General features: G+C 49.0%; 1 protein-coding gene across 3 annotated transcripts; it reads left to right on the forward strand.

Annotated features, from left to right (window-relative positions):
* The first annotated feature begins 11,538 nt into the window (after positions 1–11,538).
* PRR15 (proline rich 15) lies at positions 11,539–15,001 on the forward strand. Of its 3 annotated transcripts, none has more exons than XM_059712661.1 (2): positions 11,539–12,003; positions 13,895–15,001. In XM_059712661.1, the coding sequence occupies exon 2, from the start codon at positions 14,037–14,039 to the stop codon at positions 14,415–14,417; it is 381 nt and encodes a 126-aa protein (XP_059568644.1). In that variant the 5' UTR covers positions 11,539–12,003; positions 13,895–14,036; the 3' UTR covers positions 14,418–15,001. The 3 variants fall into 3 exon arrangements, with proteins under 3 accessions (XP_059568644.1, XP_059568646.1, XP_059568645.1); XM_059712663.1 differs by having other exon boundaries at positions 11,740–12,003; positions 13,890–15,001; XM_059712662.1 differs by lacking the exon at positions 11,539–12,003 and adding an exon at positions 12,639–12,782 and having other exon boundaries at positions 13,890–15,001.
* Positions 15,002–16,144: the final 1,143 nt, after the last annotated feature.

The following is a 16,144-nucleotide window of genomic DNA, read 5'->3' on the forward strand; positions in this document are numbered from 1 at the left end:
TTTTGGAGTATGCATAAGAAATCCGCGTCCGGAAGTGGCGGGGGTGGAGGTAGAGAGAATATTCTGGGAACGTTGTTCCCAGATGAATTTTGGCAATAAAGTTTCTGTTCTCACCAAACACAGACATCCCACTGAGTCCCCAGCTCGCTGCCCCCTCCCTCGCCAGCTTCCCCCTACAGAGCCTGCTTGAGATGAAATTCCAGTGGCCCACTCATTCACTGAGAGATAGGACCTCTACAGCCAATCACTCCAGGCCACTTGCTGAAGAACAGAACAAGTTTTAGAGCCAGAAAGACTCGAGTTCAAATCCCAGCTCTGCCTATTATCCGCTTGGGAATGGATTTACTCACCTGAAAAACTGGGGGAAATATTCTGAGTGTGATGTCTTGGGTGAAATGATGATCTAAAGTAATTAGTAATAGTTGTTTCTTGTTATCCTTATTTTAAGAGCGATGACTTAGAAGGAGAAAGGATAGAACATGGAGGAGGGGAAGGAAGAAGCATAAGACGAGAAGGATTTGTCCCAGATTAAATCCAAGTCCAGGTAATTACAGGGGTATTATAACAGGGCTCTCTGATGTGTAACGAGGTTCATTTGACTCCTTTTCTTGAACACGATGGCAACACTTGATCCCCTCGAGCTTGCTTTCCCCTTGAGCCTGCTCACCCAGGCCTATCTTCCCCGCCATCTGGCAGCCTGGCGTGTCCTCTTACCTGGCTTGAAACTCCTGCCATTGGGACAACTCTAGCAGTTACATCTGGAGGGAGTCAGTATCGTTTCCAGAAACCCACTGTTAAATCATCCACCGGTGGGTTGTGGGAGGTGGGACAGGGACAGGGTGGGTGGGGGAAGACCCTTTTCTTTCTCCCATTAACATAAGTGGGCACCTGGTGGGGGGCTGGTGCAGAAGGTCAAGGGCAGAGCAGAGTCAGGGGAGTGAGGAGAGCACAGGCAAGTATGTGCCACACAGTTGAAGTATTGTCTGGGTTGTCCTGACTCCTTGAGCAAACCCAACTGAGATTCCTGAGCCCTATCAACCCCCAAATTTAGACTCAGTCTCTTGAGTGTAAATATGTAATGTCTATTTTATCAGGCACTTATTAATGGGCCAGACTTGGAATCAATGAAGAAGCCTATCTCACTGAAGAAATGAAAGAATGAGTTTAGTCTGGCTGGAGAGAGAAAGCTGGTCGTGTTACAGATTTGAGACCCTAATCTAAGGGAGAGGAAAGCTACTAATGTGGTTTTATAAAATAAACTTAATTTTGAAACATTTTTATATTTACAGAAAAGTTGCAAAGATACTGCAGAATGTTCCTGCGTACTTCTTACCTATTTCTCCTAATGTTAGTATCTATATATATAAAAGCCTAAGTGACCATTACCACCGGATGACCAGATGACCAGCTGGTAGCTATGACGTGCACCAACCACCAGGGGGCAGATGCTCAATGCAGGAGCTGCCCCCTGATGATCAGTGCACTCCCACAGCCAACGTCCCGCAGCTGCCCAGCCTCCCACGGTCCCTCCAACCTCCCACACTCCCTCCCCGCCGCTGGCCAGGCCTAGGGACCCCGCCCATGCACGAATTTGTGCACCAGACCTCTAGTTTTATATAACGGTACATCTATCAAAACCAAGAAACCAACACTGGTCAATTACTCTTTTTTTAAAATATATTTTATTGATTTTTTACAGAGAGGAAGGGAGAGGGATAATTAGAAACATCGATGAAAGGGAAACATCGATCAGCTGCCTCCTGCACGCCCCCTACTGGGGATGTGCCCGCAACCAAGGTACATGCCCTTGACTGGAATTGAACCTGCGACCCTTCAGTCCAAAGGCCAATGCTCTATCCACTGAGCCAAATCTGTTAGGGTAGGTCCATTACTCTTAACTCCATACTTTAGTCAGTTTCACAGGTTTTCTTCCTCTGTTCCAGGACGCAACCCAGGGTTCCACATTGCGTTTAGCATTCATGGGTTTTTAGGGACGGATGACACAGTCTAGATTGTTAAAGGATAGCTCGCTTGACTATGGATCCACTGGAGAATATGTAGGCAGTGGCGGTAGGGAGGGTTAGTAGAATAGATGCAGGGAGGCAGTGAGATGCTCCCTGTTGTTCTACAGGACTGAGGTCATGTAGCCTGGGTGGGTGGTAACAAGGCAGAGATAAATAGGACTGAGTTAGATTTAGGAGGTGCAGTTGAAAAGGTTTGGTTGTAGATTGAATTAAAGAACCAAGGATGACTCTCGGGTTCCTTAGTTTGATGACTGGCTAATATTTACTAAAATGAACATAAAAAGAAGAGCTGGGGGGTGGGGAGGGGCAAGGAGGGGATAAGGACACATATGTAATACCTTAATCAATAAAGAAAATTATTTTTTAAAAAAAGAAGAAGAGCTAGGGGTGCTTGGAAAGGAGTGGAAGAGGTAAGGAAGGTGATGAATTCACTCTTGGACAGGATTGAAGATCCCTGTGAAATTTCCAAGCAGAGATGTTTCACGAGCAATTGTATTAACCAACCCGAACTGGTGACAAGGATTTGGGAGTGACTCACCAGAGGTAACAACTGGAACCTTGGGACTGTATAGGAGTACCCAGCGACACAGAACCGAGAAATACAGGACAGGCCTGACTCAGTTTCCCACAGCACCATCTTTCAGAAGAGGGGAAGGGAGAGGAGGGGACAGATGAGGTCCATTGAATGTCCTAAAACATGGAGAGGCTCTTGAGTGTGGTCAGAAAGACTCCCTATCTTCAGGTGTGTCACACTGTCCAAGTCCATTTTTTTGTTCCACTTCAATTTATTCTGCTACGTGCAAGGCACCCTGTTAGGCCCTATGGGTCAAGAGATTGGCTTAGAGGCTTTGTCAATGTCAATAAGGCGGTGCCCTTTCTTTTTTCTAAGTTGAGTTGAAAAGGTGTCATACTCAAGGACCTCCTCCCCTGCCTTCGTACTGGAGTCGGTACATCTAACCCAGCGGCTATCACAAAGTCCTGAGATTATGAATACATCTGTCTCCACTGAAGGGCAAGGTCCTTGAGGTTAAGAACCGTGGATACCACGTGCCCATTGGGCACACTCCCACTCATCCTGCAAGTCTTGACTCAAGGTTCACCTCCTTCCTGAGACTTTCCCCAGCTTCCCCAGGCAGAGAACATAGGCAGGTGCCAGCCATAAAGATATGAAAGTTCAGGAAGTTCTGAAAACTATAAAGAGTTGGGTTTGACCAGGACACGAAGTGAGAGGGACTAGATTAAACAGGCAGGCTGTGCCAGGGAATAAGAAACCTGTGTGCCAAGCACAAGTCAAACTTCGGAAGAGCAGTTTGATGACACATGAAGGATAGAGGTGAGAACAGAGATACCAAGCTAATCAGATGCTGCTCCAGCAATGGCGACCTCAACTTGACTCCCCTCAGTAGGAAGCGAGAGCCGTAGGTATGAAAGATACTGAAGGGATGTCAAAGCTTACTGAATTGAATTGATGCCAGGATTGAAAGGAGGGAAGGGGTCACACTGACACCCCCATATCTGGTTTTTGCAACAAAATGTATATTTGGGAAGATAAACCAGTGTAGGCAGGGGAGCAGGGCTGAATGCTTAGTCCACTGGTGTCCTTTCTTTGCAGTTATAAAGCATCATCCTAATGCAGCCTCACAAACTAGAGTTACAGGAATTTTAGCAGTTTGCTGCCCAGTGAGTTTTTGAGGCCAAAGCACACCTGTCTACTGCTGCGATGTCATGGAAAGGCAGTGTGGTGGCCCCATAAACCTGCCTGCTCAACCCTCATGGGTTCTCACTGAGGCCAGATGTGTGGGAGCAGGTGTGGAGACGCTATCACACCTGCACATCACTTGGTCCGGCTCTGGTGCTCATGCTCGACCCACCCCCACCGCCCCCTGACTGCTCGGCGGGAGCCCACCGACCTCCCCGCCTCACTGCAGCTTCCGGTCTCTGCTTGCTTGGCTTCTCAGCTGCTGGCACATGGACCACTCCCTTCTCAAAACCCTCTCTCTCAGCTGCCGTGACACTGCCCTCACCCCCATCCTCTGCTCAGGTTCCCCTGCCCATGCTCCCTCTGTTGCTGTCCAGGCCCCTTGGCACACCCTCTAATGCTGCTTCTCAACCTCCTTTTGCATCCACTCTGGCACCAAATGCCACCTATCTGTCAACATATCTAAATGATCCCTAAGATTCAGCCAGCTACCCAGTCCCTCCTGCTTAAACCAGCTAGCATGTGATCGACTGCCCCTGGCCAAGGTTCTGGTGAACATGCCCAGCACACACTGAAGGAGAAGGTGTCCATGAGTGGTCATTTTAGGAAACCAAAAAGAAAGACTTATATTCCTGATACGATTGAACTTGTCAAGAGTGTACCAAGAAGCCATTGGAAGGTGTAGAAAAATTAAAAATGGCAACAAAGGTAAGTAAATTAGAACTGGGGGGTAGGGGGGTGAGAGTGGGGGAGGCCATTATTAACTACAGGAAAAGGCAAAAAGCAAGAAAGCAGATATAATCATCTGTACACACCAATGCTTAGTCTACACGATACTGACACAGGTACAATCACATAAACACTGCCAGTCAGACACAGGTTCTGATAAGACGCCAGTGGGAACGCTGAGAAGAGAAGCAGAGGGCAGAACTAAATCTGCAGGTGCCATAATAGGAAATTAACAGAGAATGTGGGATATTAATCAGAAGAGAGTGTGATGCCCATATTGTTTAGAATTCTGGAGTTGTGTAAATGTCGGGATTGAAGGCTGGGGATGGGGCAGAGGTGGGGTGGGTGGGGGAGGGGACATCTGAAATACTTTGAACAATAAAGATAAATTTTTAAAAATATATATATATATTTTATTATTGATTTCAGAAAGGAAAGAAAAGGGAGAGAGACAGAAACATCAATGATGAGAGAGAATCACTGAGCGGCTGCCCCCTGCACGACCCACACTAGGAATCGAGCCTGCAACCCAGGCATGTGCCCTGACTGGGAATGGAACCGTGACCTCCTGGTTCATAGGTCGATGTTCAACCACTGAGCCATGTGGGCTGGGCTAAAGATAAATTTTCAATAAAACAAAAATGTTTAAAGTGGTTGGGGAGGACTGAGGGGAGAACTATGGTAAGAAGCCTCTGTAATTTGCTAGAAGTCCCTATAATAACTATTACTTTAGTAAAATAGAAACTAATTTTTGGAATGGCGCTGTGTTGTCTAAGACAACAGAGACACGGCGCTCCTGTCTTTCCCCTCCTTCGATTATGACTCAGGGATGCGGGGGCAGGTTATGTATTATGATTCCAGGAACTAATGGGGCAGCGACATGCAGCACAGCCCTGGCTTGTGCCCGAGCCACAGGCTGGTGGTGACCTTATCCTGAGGATTTTGTCTTATGACTTGTTAATCCCTTTTCTGGTAGCGTGGCTTTCAAGCTCAGCTGAGCACACTTCCTCCTCTGGCCAGAGGTAATGTGATTTGGGTGCTGAAAGAATAAAGTGCATTCTTGAGTCACATACAGAAAACGCCGGCTTGATTCGATGTGATCATCAAGTGTGTTCCTGAAAAGGTTAGATTCGGAGCAAGTTACCGTCTATTAAATACTCCAGTGTCTGTGTACATCATGGTCCTGGGGGAATAAGACCTGGCCCCAGCCAACAATAATGACAGGGAGCTTTAAGGCTCTCGACCATGACTTTCCAAAAGCACTTGAAAGTGATGGCTTTGTGGCGTGGGTTTACATACTTTCCCCACACGGCCAATGAAAGAAGCTAGTCAGGGAGGCACTAAGGCAGTGGTTCTCAACCGTGGCTGCACTAAGGTTTACGGGGTGCCTATTATGTGTCGGTCACAGTGCTAGGACTTAGTAAAGGTACTGTCTGCTTTTGTCTTGGCAGCCACCCGGAGATGGAGATAGCATGCCCCACTTTAGGTTTAAGGAAATCAGAGCTGAAGCTATTAAGTAATTCTCCCAAAGCCAAGCAATTAGTAATTCAAACCAACCATCAAGTCTTTTCACAAGAAATGTATATAATTACCATTCCCAGCCCTCATTTGAGCTCTGAGTGCTGTGAGATTCCATAGGGCTTTAGTACAAGATGGGGCAAAAATAGGTTTACAGTTCATATGGAAAATAATACAATAATGAATAAGCAAGAATAAATTCTGTGTTTTGCGTACTTACAACTGTAAACCTACTTTTGCCCCCTCCCCTTAAGCAACCATATATGATTTAGCATTGTTGTAAGGGGGAAACTTAGAAAACAATGACCTAATTAGACTTTTTAAATTATGATGCTCTCTTGATATGATACCAACAAAAATATAATGATCGGATGATTAACTAAAAAGCAATATGAGATTCAAATAGCCATATCAGAAGAACACTGTGTTAGAGACAGAGTAACTCAAGGCAAATCCAAATAACTCCACCTCTGATGGTCTTGTGACCTTGAGAAAATTGCTTCAACTTTCTAAGATAAAACTGTGGGGTTTGTAGCATCTCCCTCTCAGGGCTGCTCTGCCACTGCAAAAGAGGAAAGAGCGCTACCCACTTTTGAGTAGGCCCGTGATAAACTGAGAAGTCCAAGGTAAGAATGTTTACTTTGCCATTATTATAAAAGGTTTCTAGCCACCACTTGAAGCAGTTTCTCCCACTATGTAAATGAATTACATCAGACGGATACACCTGAATGTTCACTAACAGCGTGTACAGCGAGCGAGCGATGCGCCTGTGTTAGCACTGATCGGAGCTGAGTCCCCACATGTTGGTACACCTCCCCTGGCCACCTGTGAGGTAGGAAAGCAGCTATTCCTTATGGATGTCGAACTATGTAAGTTTGACATTGGCCTGATGCAGGAGAGGAAATCAACAGATTCATGTCCTGCATCATGTTACGCTGTCATCAGAAATCCACCTGCTCCCTGCACTCATGTGACATAATGAGTTGACATGGACAAACCACAAGAGAGAAAAACAGAAGCTGGCAAAGGCAGCAGAACCGAGGCAACCCTCTGAAAAGGGAAAGTCACTGCGGATGGCAGGTCACCTTTACAGGAGCCAGTTTTCCCCAGCCCTGACCTGGAACCAGGGGACGAGCCAGAGAACATTACCTGGGATTGTTAACACGTGACTTTTATTTACATCAATGATTTTCTAACGAGCAATAAAGTGGAATGATCTTCGTTTCCTGAGGCAGTCAAGGTGTGCTGCGGAGTCTTGTTCTAGAGTCCAGGTCATCCATTCATTCCCTCAGGACAATGTTTAACACAATCTGGGCAGCCAGCCTCCGGCCTTATAATCTTCCTCCCTCCGGCTACCACCCAACTCCATGTCCTCAGGCCTCATCGCAGAGGGTGTTCCTCCCACAGATACAAGCTTATCAGCTCATCGGTCCACCTCCTGGGCTCACACCTCAGAAGTAAAGGAAACCAGGCTCTTAGTCCATGTAATGACGGGTCAACATTTTATGTCATTGCTACTTTATTACATCCTCTTACAAGTCAGTCCTATTATAACCCACAAAGCATTCATATTTCTGCACTGGATGGTCACTCATCTGCAATATTGAGAGCTGTTATCGCGGGGCAACACGCGAGGTCCTAACGCTTCGTGAGTGACATGTCCTAGTTAGTGCTCATGGGGAGACAGCAGCACAATGACTGGTTAGGTCCCTGGACGCTGACTCTGCGTGACCTTGGGCAAGTAGTTTAAGTTTGCACTTAACAATGCCTATGTCATGGGGCCTTTAGGAGGATTAAGTGAGTTAATATTTGTAAAGCAATTAGAATTGTGCAGGTCACATAGGAGGTGTTATGTAAAGGATCATTAAATAAAATGAAACTCGTTTTCTAGTGAGGAAACTGAGCAATAAACAAATAAATAACAAGAAAATTATAGGCTAGTTACGGGACAAACACCAAGCAAATGATTTCCAATCTAAACCCCACCCGTTCCCGTCTGTGGCAGGCTAATGATCTGGGTGAAATCTCCTGCTGAAAACAATTGGGCACCAAAACAACTTCAGTGCGCATAGCCTCCTGGGGCAAAAGGGACAGAATTCTCAGCTGAGGCCTCACTCCCCATGGAGTGGTTAATAGGAGATACTTCTCTTCTTCAGTGTAGGTCCCAAAGGGTCATAGCCTGGAGGCTCGATGCCCAGGCCCACCCACAGGTCTGCACAGACAATCAGGTTCCTTTGGAACAGAAAAGATCCGGGGGCAGAGCTGTGACTATGGCGGGTGCTCACATGGGTCTCTTGTTTTCGTCGTCCCAAAAATCCTCCCGCCATGAATATGTGGCCAGTGGCCTTGCCTGGCAGGGCCCCCAGCTTCTGAAATCCTTTCTAGGGTAAATCGCCTTTGACTTAGGCCTTAAATTTTCCTACAAATAATTTTTAAGAAAAATGGGGAGCATACAATATCCAAGAGGCCGCAAAGGGGGTAGGAATGGGGTGCTAGGAAGAGTCAGCTGGTGTTGACTGAATTTCAGAGAGAGAATGCACTGTACAGGTCAGCCTTGCTTAACTCAAGTGTAAAACTAAAATGATCAGTAATATTTTGTGCCTATAATTGCTGTACTTCTAGATATGCATTCATGTTAACCTGACACGGTATAGGATGAGATGCTACAAAAAGTAGGTTTCAACTTCAGACTTGGGTGCTGAAACTTGTATGTTATCAGCCAATGTTGCCTAAATTTAAAACGTTAATAAACTGCCTGGCCGGTGTGGCTCAGTAGTTGAGCTTTGACCCATGAACCAGGAGGTCAAGGTTAGATTCCCTGTCAGGTTCCCTGACCAGGGATGGGGCTCCATCCCCAGTATGGGGCGTGCAGGAGGCAGCCAATTGATGATTTTCTCTGTCATCACTGATGTTATCTCTCCCTCCCTCTCCCTCTCTCTCTAAAAATAAAAAAAATCAATAAAAAAATTTTAAAATGTTTATAAATAAAGTCCAACAACACTAATGTGAACGTACTAATACAGAAAGGAGAAAAGAAATATTAAACTAGTACATTGGTGACTATAAAGGAAAAGGCCATGGGAGATACATATCTAATTTTCAAAGAATGGAAGAGTCTGTAAAAGACACGGAAAAAAAAGAAGGGATGGGAAGGGGAGAGTAAGAATGAAAGGAGTAAATGCGAAAATAGGGCAAAAAGAGTGAAAGGACTATCCCCAAACATCAATCATGGCTGTGCAACTTGAGGTTTTTGAGGACTGCAGATGCCAACCTTAATCCCTGAAGTTCTGGATTTCATTTCTAGTATGCAAATCCTGCTCTCTAGAAACTCATTCTCCAGTGTCTTTGAGTATAGTCATTTATTGCACTTGAAGGTTCACCCGAGAAATTTAATTTTTAAAAAGAAAGAAAAATAAATAAAGCATCTTTACTCAAACCATCCATACATTTTTTTGAAAAATGAAAAATGACAAGATGAAATACTATTAAGAAGGAATGACTGCTCAGTCTCAGCATACTGAAATTCTGTAATATGTAATGTCACCCACTACTCACTGGGTAGATGAGTCAACTCTAAAGGCATCAACACTGTAGGATACCCAGCTTACCAACACGGAACTGTGGGACCAGCCCATGTCCCCTTTACAGAACCAAACAGTAGGATTCCTGGATCAACAGAAGCAGAGCACAGCTGTATTTGTCTGACACTAACCCCCTTTCCCGCTTCATATCCTGCAGTGCTTCATTCAGGTGACACTGCTCCCCCAAAATCCTAAGTGCCTTCCCACCTCAAGGCTTCTGCACACGCCATGCCCTCTGTCTGCAATGCCCACCCCTTCACTACCCCCTTAATCTGTCCTTGGTGCTCATGTCTCCATGTACATTTTACTGCATGCAAGCGTTGTTTGTAAGACGTTACTACGTTAGCAAAACACAACAGAAATATCAGGATTGTTCAGTATAAATGGGAGGGGTGGGAGAGAATGATTTTTTTTTTATCAGTCGGTAGATGGTCATTTATTAAGAAAACGCTGGCCCCTTTATTAAACCACACTACCTGAGGAGCCAGCCAGTTGGCAGTACTGGTTTTTGTTTTTGTTTTTTTCCCTAAATGTCTTCCTTTTTTCACCTGTTGGATCAACAATGCAGCAACCCAGCTCCACATCTTCCTGAGGTGACGATACCTCTGACCAGGGTCTCTCTCCTTGGCCCACTGTCTTTAGCTGGTGAGGTGGCACCATGGTGACTTGTCTCTCCTTTGTCGTTCCCTCACCGCTGGTGGCCTGTCTGTCTTTGTTCGGTCCTTGTGCTAGCATGGGACATTTACTCTCTAAAACGAATCCCAATAATACATGAAAATGCATCACTTTCAGATACACGCTGCTGCTCATACCTTTTAAAAATCCAAGAATGCTAAAGTAAGACATTAACGATATAAAGCATTTTTATTTTTATGTCAGGCATTGCAATAGCCCCTCCAAGTTACTTTCTGCTAGTTCTATGTCTTTCACTATTTATGTACTTCAGAAAGTCCCCAGAACAGAGATACTCAGGGGACCACTGCTCCATACTCAGCCTTCAGAGGAATCATGAGCCAGCTCAGGGAACATCAAAATAGTTCTTTGAAAGAGAAGAGCATCCTGGAAGATGAAGGAGACTGCACATCTGGCTTCAATGGTGAAATTGCCTTATGTCTATGCCTTTCTGTCCAATGAATAAAAATAAGGGGCGTGTGATCAGGGCTAAAGCTCCCTGAACCTTGACATGATTCACTGGGCAGCTTCTGCAGCGGCTGGAGGCTGGGCCTGCACTCCCGGGACAGGTGGCTGCGCCCTGGGCTTCCACACCTGAGAGAAGTCACATCCTCAGCCTTCGAGGAGCCCAAAGCAGGCAGGCTGCGGTATCACGTGCTGGTTAGGACCGGAGGAGCTGGAGTCAGACCTCCTAGCTTCAAATCCGATGCTGGGCTCTGCCTCCTACCAGCCCTGCCACGCTGGGCAACCCTTAACCTTTCCGGGCTAGGGTCCCCTGCCTGTCACGTGAGGACAATCACCGTACCTGCCTCCTAGGGTTGCTGTAATGAGCGAGCTAATCCACAGAAGCGCTTGGAACAGCGCCCGGCGGGCACGCTGCGAACTTGTTAAAATTACAGCCTTTCAACTAAAAGCGCCTTAGGCTGCAACATTGTGCCTGGAGATGAAACAAAGCCTGGGAGTTTACAAAATTGCGGTCGGAGCTGAGTACCCTTGGTTGGGGGCCCTGAGAGGAAGGAGGAAATAAATCAGGGTCGAGGCGGAGGGAGAGGTGCGGGACTTTCGTCCACCGGTGCCCGCCGACGGCCTCGGCCTCCCGCCCTCCGATCTCGGGCCTCCTCCTCGGCTTCTTCTGGGAGAAGGAGTCGGAGCCGCCCGCGGCGCGCACACAGCCTTTCTCCAATCAGACTCCGCGAGGCCGCGCCACGCCCGCGACCTGGGCCAATCTCGGGCCCGGAGGGCGGACATGCAAAGTGCCTACCTGCACCTGTGGCGGCCGCGGCCGCCTCCCGCTTTGCTGTTCTGTGTTGTTTTTTTTCCTTCCCGCTGCCCCTGGGGTCAGGTGGCTTGAATCACTTGGCGAATGACCAGCAGGTGGGCAGATGTCCGAGAGACCGGCGCGTAGGAAGGGCCAGCGCTTCCGAGTGAGCAGCCGAGGTCCCATCTCCCGGCGGTTCCCGAGCGGTGCGGGCAGGGGAGAGGGACGCTCCCGAGAATGCACGGCTGCTGAGCTAGAGAGCGGCTTGGGCACTCACCTGGGCATCGAGCTGGCACACACTGGCCGCGGGTCCCTCCGCACAGCGAGCCCGGGGCCGCCGCCGCCCGCAGCAGTCGGAGGTGCCAGGGGAAACCACCACCACCAATCCGCTTAGCCGGACTGCGGAGATTTCGGCGGGCACACCTCCCCAAAGAAGCCGGACTCCCCCGGGACCGCCTCCAGGTGGACCCAAGCGCACCCCGTTCACACTGTCGCTGGCGGAGCCGCGGGGGTCCTGAGCAGGTGAGCCATCGGGTTGGTTCTGCGTCCGCCCTGACGGAGCCCGTTCCTGGGTGTCTCCCGGGGGGGCTTCTCTGGCGCCCGAAGAGAAGTTGCGAGCCGCCGGCGCTCTGGGTACATTTGTGCAATCTTTCCCGTGGGCAACGCGCGCAAAACCCTTCTGTGCACACACGTCATTGCAGAGAAGAAAGTGTAGGTAGAAGTCAGAACGTTGCCTCGGGACACACCACCACCATCACCACCGGGGAAAAACTTGGGGGGTACTTTTCCGATCCGTAAAGTAGAGGGAGCAGGATGTTTGCACACCCAACTGCAAACTCTGCCGGAGGGTGTGGGTACGGGAAGAACTTTTGGCCATTTTTTTCCTATTGTTTTCAAGTCGCAGCAGGAGTGTGCCCTCGGGCGTCCTGGGGAGGAGCCGGCGCGGCGGTCCCTGCGCACAGCAGAGGCCGCCGCGCCGTCTCGCGTGGGCGCTCAGACTTGCTGTCCCGGGTTCTGGCAGGACAGCCTCCAACCACAAAGTGCGCTTTAGTTTCTTTCTCGGGCGCTCGGGCTGATCCCAGCAGCGCGGGGCGCGGGGCTGGGAAGGAGCCCGGCGGACACCGGGCAATGCGCCGCGGCGCAAGCGAACCCCGCGCATTCGTGGAGTTAGTGCCGGGCAGACCCCCACAGACCGCGGGCAGAGGACTCTATGGCTTCTGGAATTACTGGCATCTTCAGTGCTGAACACACCCTTGTCGCTACGCAGGATGCACTTCTGAAAGCCGGGAAGACGCAAGTCGGTATGGAGATCCCGGTGGCTCTCTCCTTGCAGAAGGCGATTGCGCTAGGAAAAGAACGAGCCGAAGCCTTCATTTGTAACTAAGGGTTGCCTAGCACCAACAGCCTCGGGGCATATTTTAATACAGAACTAAGGGGAGGACATTTGCCACTTGGCTTCATCTCAACCATCATCAGGGGTGGCTTCAAAGAGACGCAAGGGGGAATAAAAAGAGTAGGCTGGTGGTTTTCAAGGGAAGTTAAGTCTAGTCATATTTCTCTGAAAGTTACAAGGCAGAAGATATGTCAAAAGCAGAATTTAAAAGACAGCACCATGAGCGTGTCCCTCGCCTGTAAATTACCCTGAAGAATCACATTGAAAAGTATCTTGGGGGCCGGTTTGGCTCAGTGGATAGAGCGTTGGCCCGAGAACTGAAGGGTCCCGGTCCCGGTTTCGATTCCGATCAGGTGCACGTACCTCAGTTGCAGGTTCAGTCCCTAGGGCGCCTGTGGAGGCAACCAATCGTGTGTCCCTCACAGCATGTTTCTCTCCGTCTCCCCCTCCCACTCTCTAACATGGGAAACATCCTGGGTGAGGATTAACAGAAAAGAAAGAAAAGTGTCCTGGGACAGAAGCCTTTGATGGGGGTCTAATATGCAGTGTTCCCCTCTAGCAGGAATGCGATTGCTACCTGCCCGTAGGGCCTCCTGCTGCTCATTCAAACTCAAGAGAAGGCCTTTCTGGACCGGGTCACGTCACCTCGGGCATCCATCCGCCTACAGTCTGGTCGAGTGACAGGACAAGCCGTTTTCCCTCTCGGACTCAGTTAATCCAGATGTGAGGGGCCTCTCCGACCCCTGCTATTCCTGCCCCAGGAGGCCAGGCGAAGGTTAAGTCTGGGCAGTGCCAAGACTCAGTCCCGTGGCCAGACGGTGGCGCCCTGGAGGTCATCTTCCCGCGCCCTTGGGGGGAGGGGGGGGGCGCGGGGACTTCCGCGGCATGTGCATCTCTGGGGTTCGCTGCTCCCGGTGTCGCGCTGAGCAAAGGGGAGGAAATGAGATGGGGGGCCAGGGGGCTCGTGGGGGCGTGACTTTGACAAACCCAGTAACTAAGTTTTTTTCTTCCCCAGCGCAGACCGCTGCCTCTGATCCCACCCCGCAGCCCGGCTGCGAGCAGCGGGAGAAGGAGCGGAGTGGACGCCGGAGACCACCGGGGAAGAGGCACCGCTGCGGCCGAGGCCTTCCCCAAGCGCGGCGCCCCGCACCCTCGGCCGGCCATGGCCGACAGCGGCGGCACGGGCAGCTCGGGCCCCTGGTGGAAATCGCTGGTGAACAGCAGGAAGAAAAGCAAGGAGGCCTCGGTGGGGGTGCAGCCTCCCGCCCAGCCTGCCCCCGGGGAGCCCGCGCCGCCCAGCCCGGACTGGACTAACAGTTCCCAGGAGAATCAGCACCCCAACCTCCTGGCGAGCGCCGGCGAGCCCCACAAGCCAGACAAGTTGTGCGCGGACAAAGCCGGCAACAGCCGCCGCAATTTGAAGATCTCGCGCTCTGGGCGCTTCAAGGAGAAGAGGAAAGTCCGCGCCACTCTGCTCCCAGAGGGGGTCCGAGCCCTGGAGGAGGCGGACTGCCCTGGGGACCCCCAGGAGGACCAGCCGTAGCGGGCGGACTCTCTTCCCACCGCGGCTCCCCAACCCCCAGCCCCAACCCCGAGAATTCTGGCCTGCCTCTGAGCGTGGTGTCTCAGTCCCACCAAATTAGAATATCCACACGCGATTTCACGTTCCTGGAAATGGAAGTGTCAATTGAGTTTTCAATAGTCCGAGACTCAAGGCTGCATTGAATATTTATTTGTGGTAAGAGAAGATGCCCGCCACCCAGGAAGTCGGCCTAATTATTATCTTCAAAAAGCTCTTCTGTGGCCTCCACCCTTGTATCACCTGTGGGAGCGAGAGGGGCACCGCCGCTCTGAGAGATGGCAGCGCCCCTGGAATTGTGCAGACCTCCGGTGGGGAAGGCGCGCTCTGATTAGGAGCTTGCTGTTGGAGAGCCATCCCTGCTGTTTTCAATGCCTGAGAAATGCACTTTAGAAGCACTTGTGTAGACCTACACCTTGCGTGAAGGAATGGGGGAGAGCAGGAAACCTTCTACGTAGAGGCCTGTTGAGTAAGGCAAGGTTGCTTTCAACCTCGGCCTACGAAACTGTCCTGCCTGTTTTAGTACTATTAAAACTGTTGCATTGTAAGACGTAAGGTGACTTTTGTACTTTTTCCACTGCAGGACTTGTAGCCCGTCATACTTAAAAGCAGGCATGCAAAATCCGGGGTAACAGAATTAATCATTTGCCACACAATGTAACAGCTACTCTTGGGAGAACATTTCTAGAAAGAAACTAGCAACCCCCAGAGTGGAACCAGTTAGCCAGATTCCCCTCTTTATTAACCAGAGTCCAGGAAGGAGGGGAGGGGTACTCATTCATCATTCCTAAGTTCTCTTTTGACTTCAGCGCATCCTCATACCTACGTGGCAATGCCAGTAATCATTCTTTTCCGTCTCCTTGCGAACCTTACTAACGATTGTCTGAAAATATTCAAACAGAAGGACTGAACTCTTAGTTTGTGCAAAGCCAGCTTTTCCCAGGACTTTGTTTCAAAAGCTTATTTCTTTAGTCTGACGTATGCATTTATCAAGTTTCAAAGCCTTTAGATCAACCAACCTGAAGATTCTTAACAAAAATCTACCTGTTTGCTTTTGTCATGAACTTTAAGAAAAAGAGTAAATGAATACCACTCGCTTTCAGCAAATTACAGAGAGTTATTGTAGTTGTTAAGGGCCACTGGGATCTTTTCCCACCACTATTCAGTTCATTTATAAACATCAGAAATGCACAGCAGGGAAATTATAACGATCCAATTGTTTATGCTTTAAGATAATTATAAACAAGAACTTGATTGGAGCTTCTGGACTTGTTATAGGTACATAGTGAGGTATACAGCATTTCTCTCAAATTTGTAGTTTATAAAATAGTGAACCATGTTGGTTGTCTAAAGAGACTTAACAAAGAAACTTGATGAAAATGGCTAAAGCGATTGAAATTAGTGAATCAAGCTGTGGTGCCAGCAGAATAGTAGGGTTTATCCCAAAGACTTACCCCAAAGGAACTTGTTTATATGGGGGTTACAAACACCTTACGTTAAAAGAGAAACCACGTGAGACTTTGTTTTTAACTGTGAAAGGCTTGTTTGGTGTGTATTTAGAACTGGAAAGTATGTGACCAAAGTCTTATCAGGGTGAGCTGCTTGGATGAGAAATACTTTACATCAACTTCAAGTGGGCCTATCATCTTTTGACTCCGATGAAGAATGGTAAGGGAGGGGGCTGGGGTGCA

This window comes from Myotis daubentonii, chromosome 10 (genome assembly GCF_963259705.1).
Source record: "Myotis daubentonii chromosome 10, mMyoDau2.1, whole genome shotgun sequence".
Lineage (NCBI taxonomy): Eukaryota > Metazoa > Chordata > Mammalia > Chiroptera > Vespertilionidae > Myotis > Myotis daubentonii.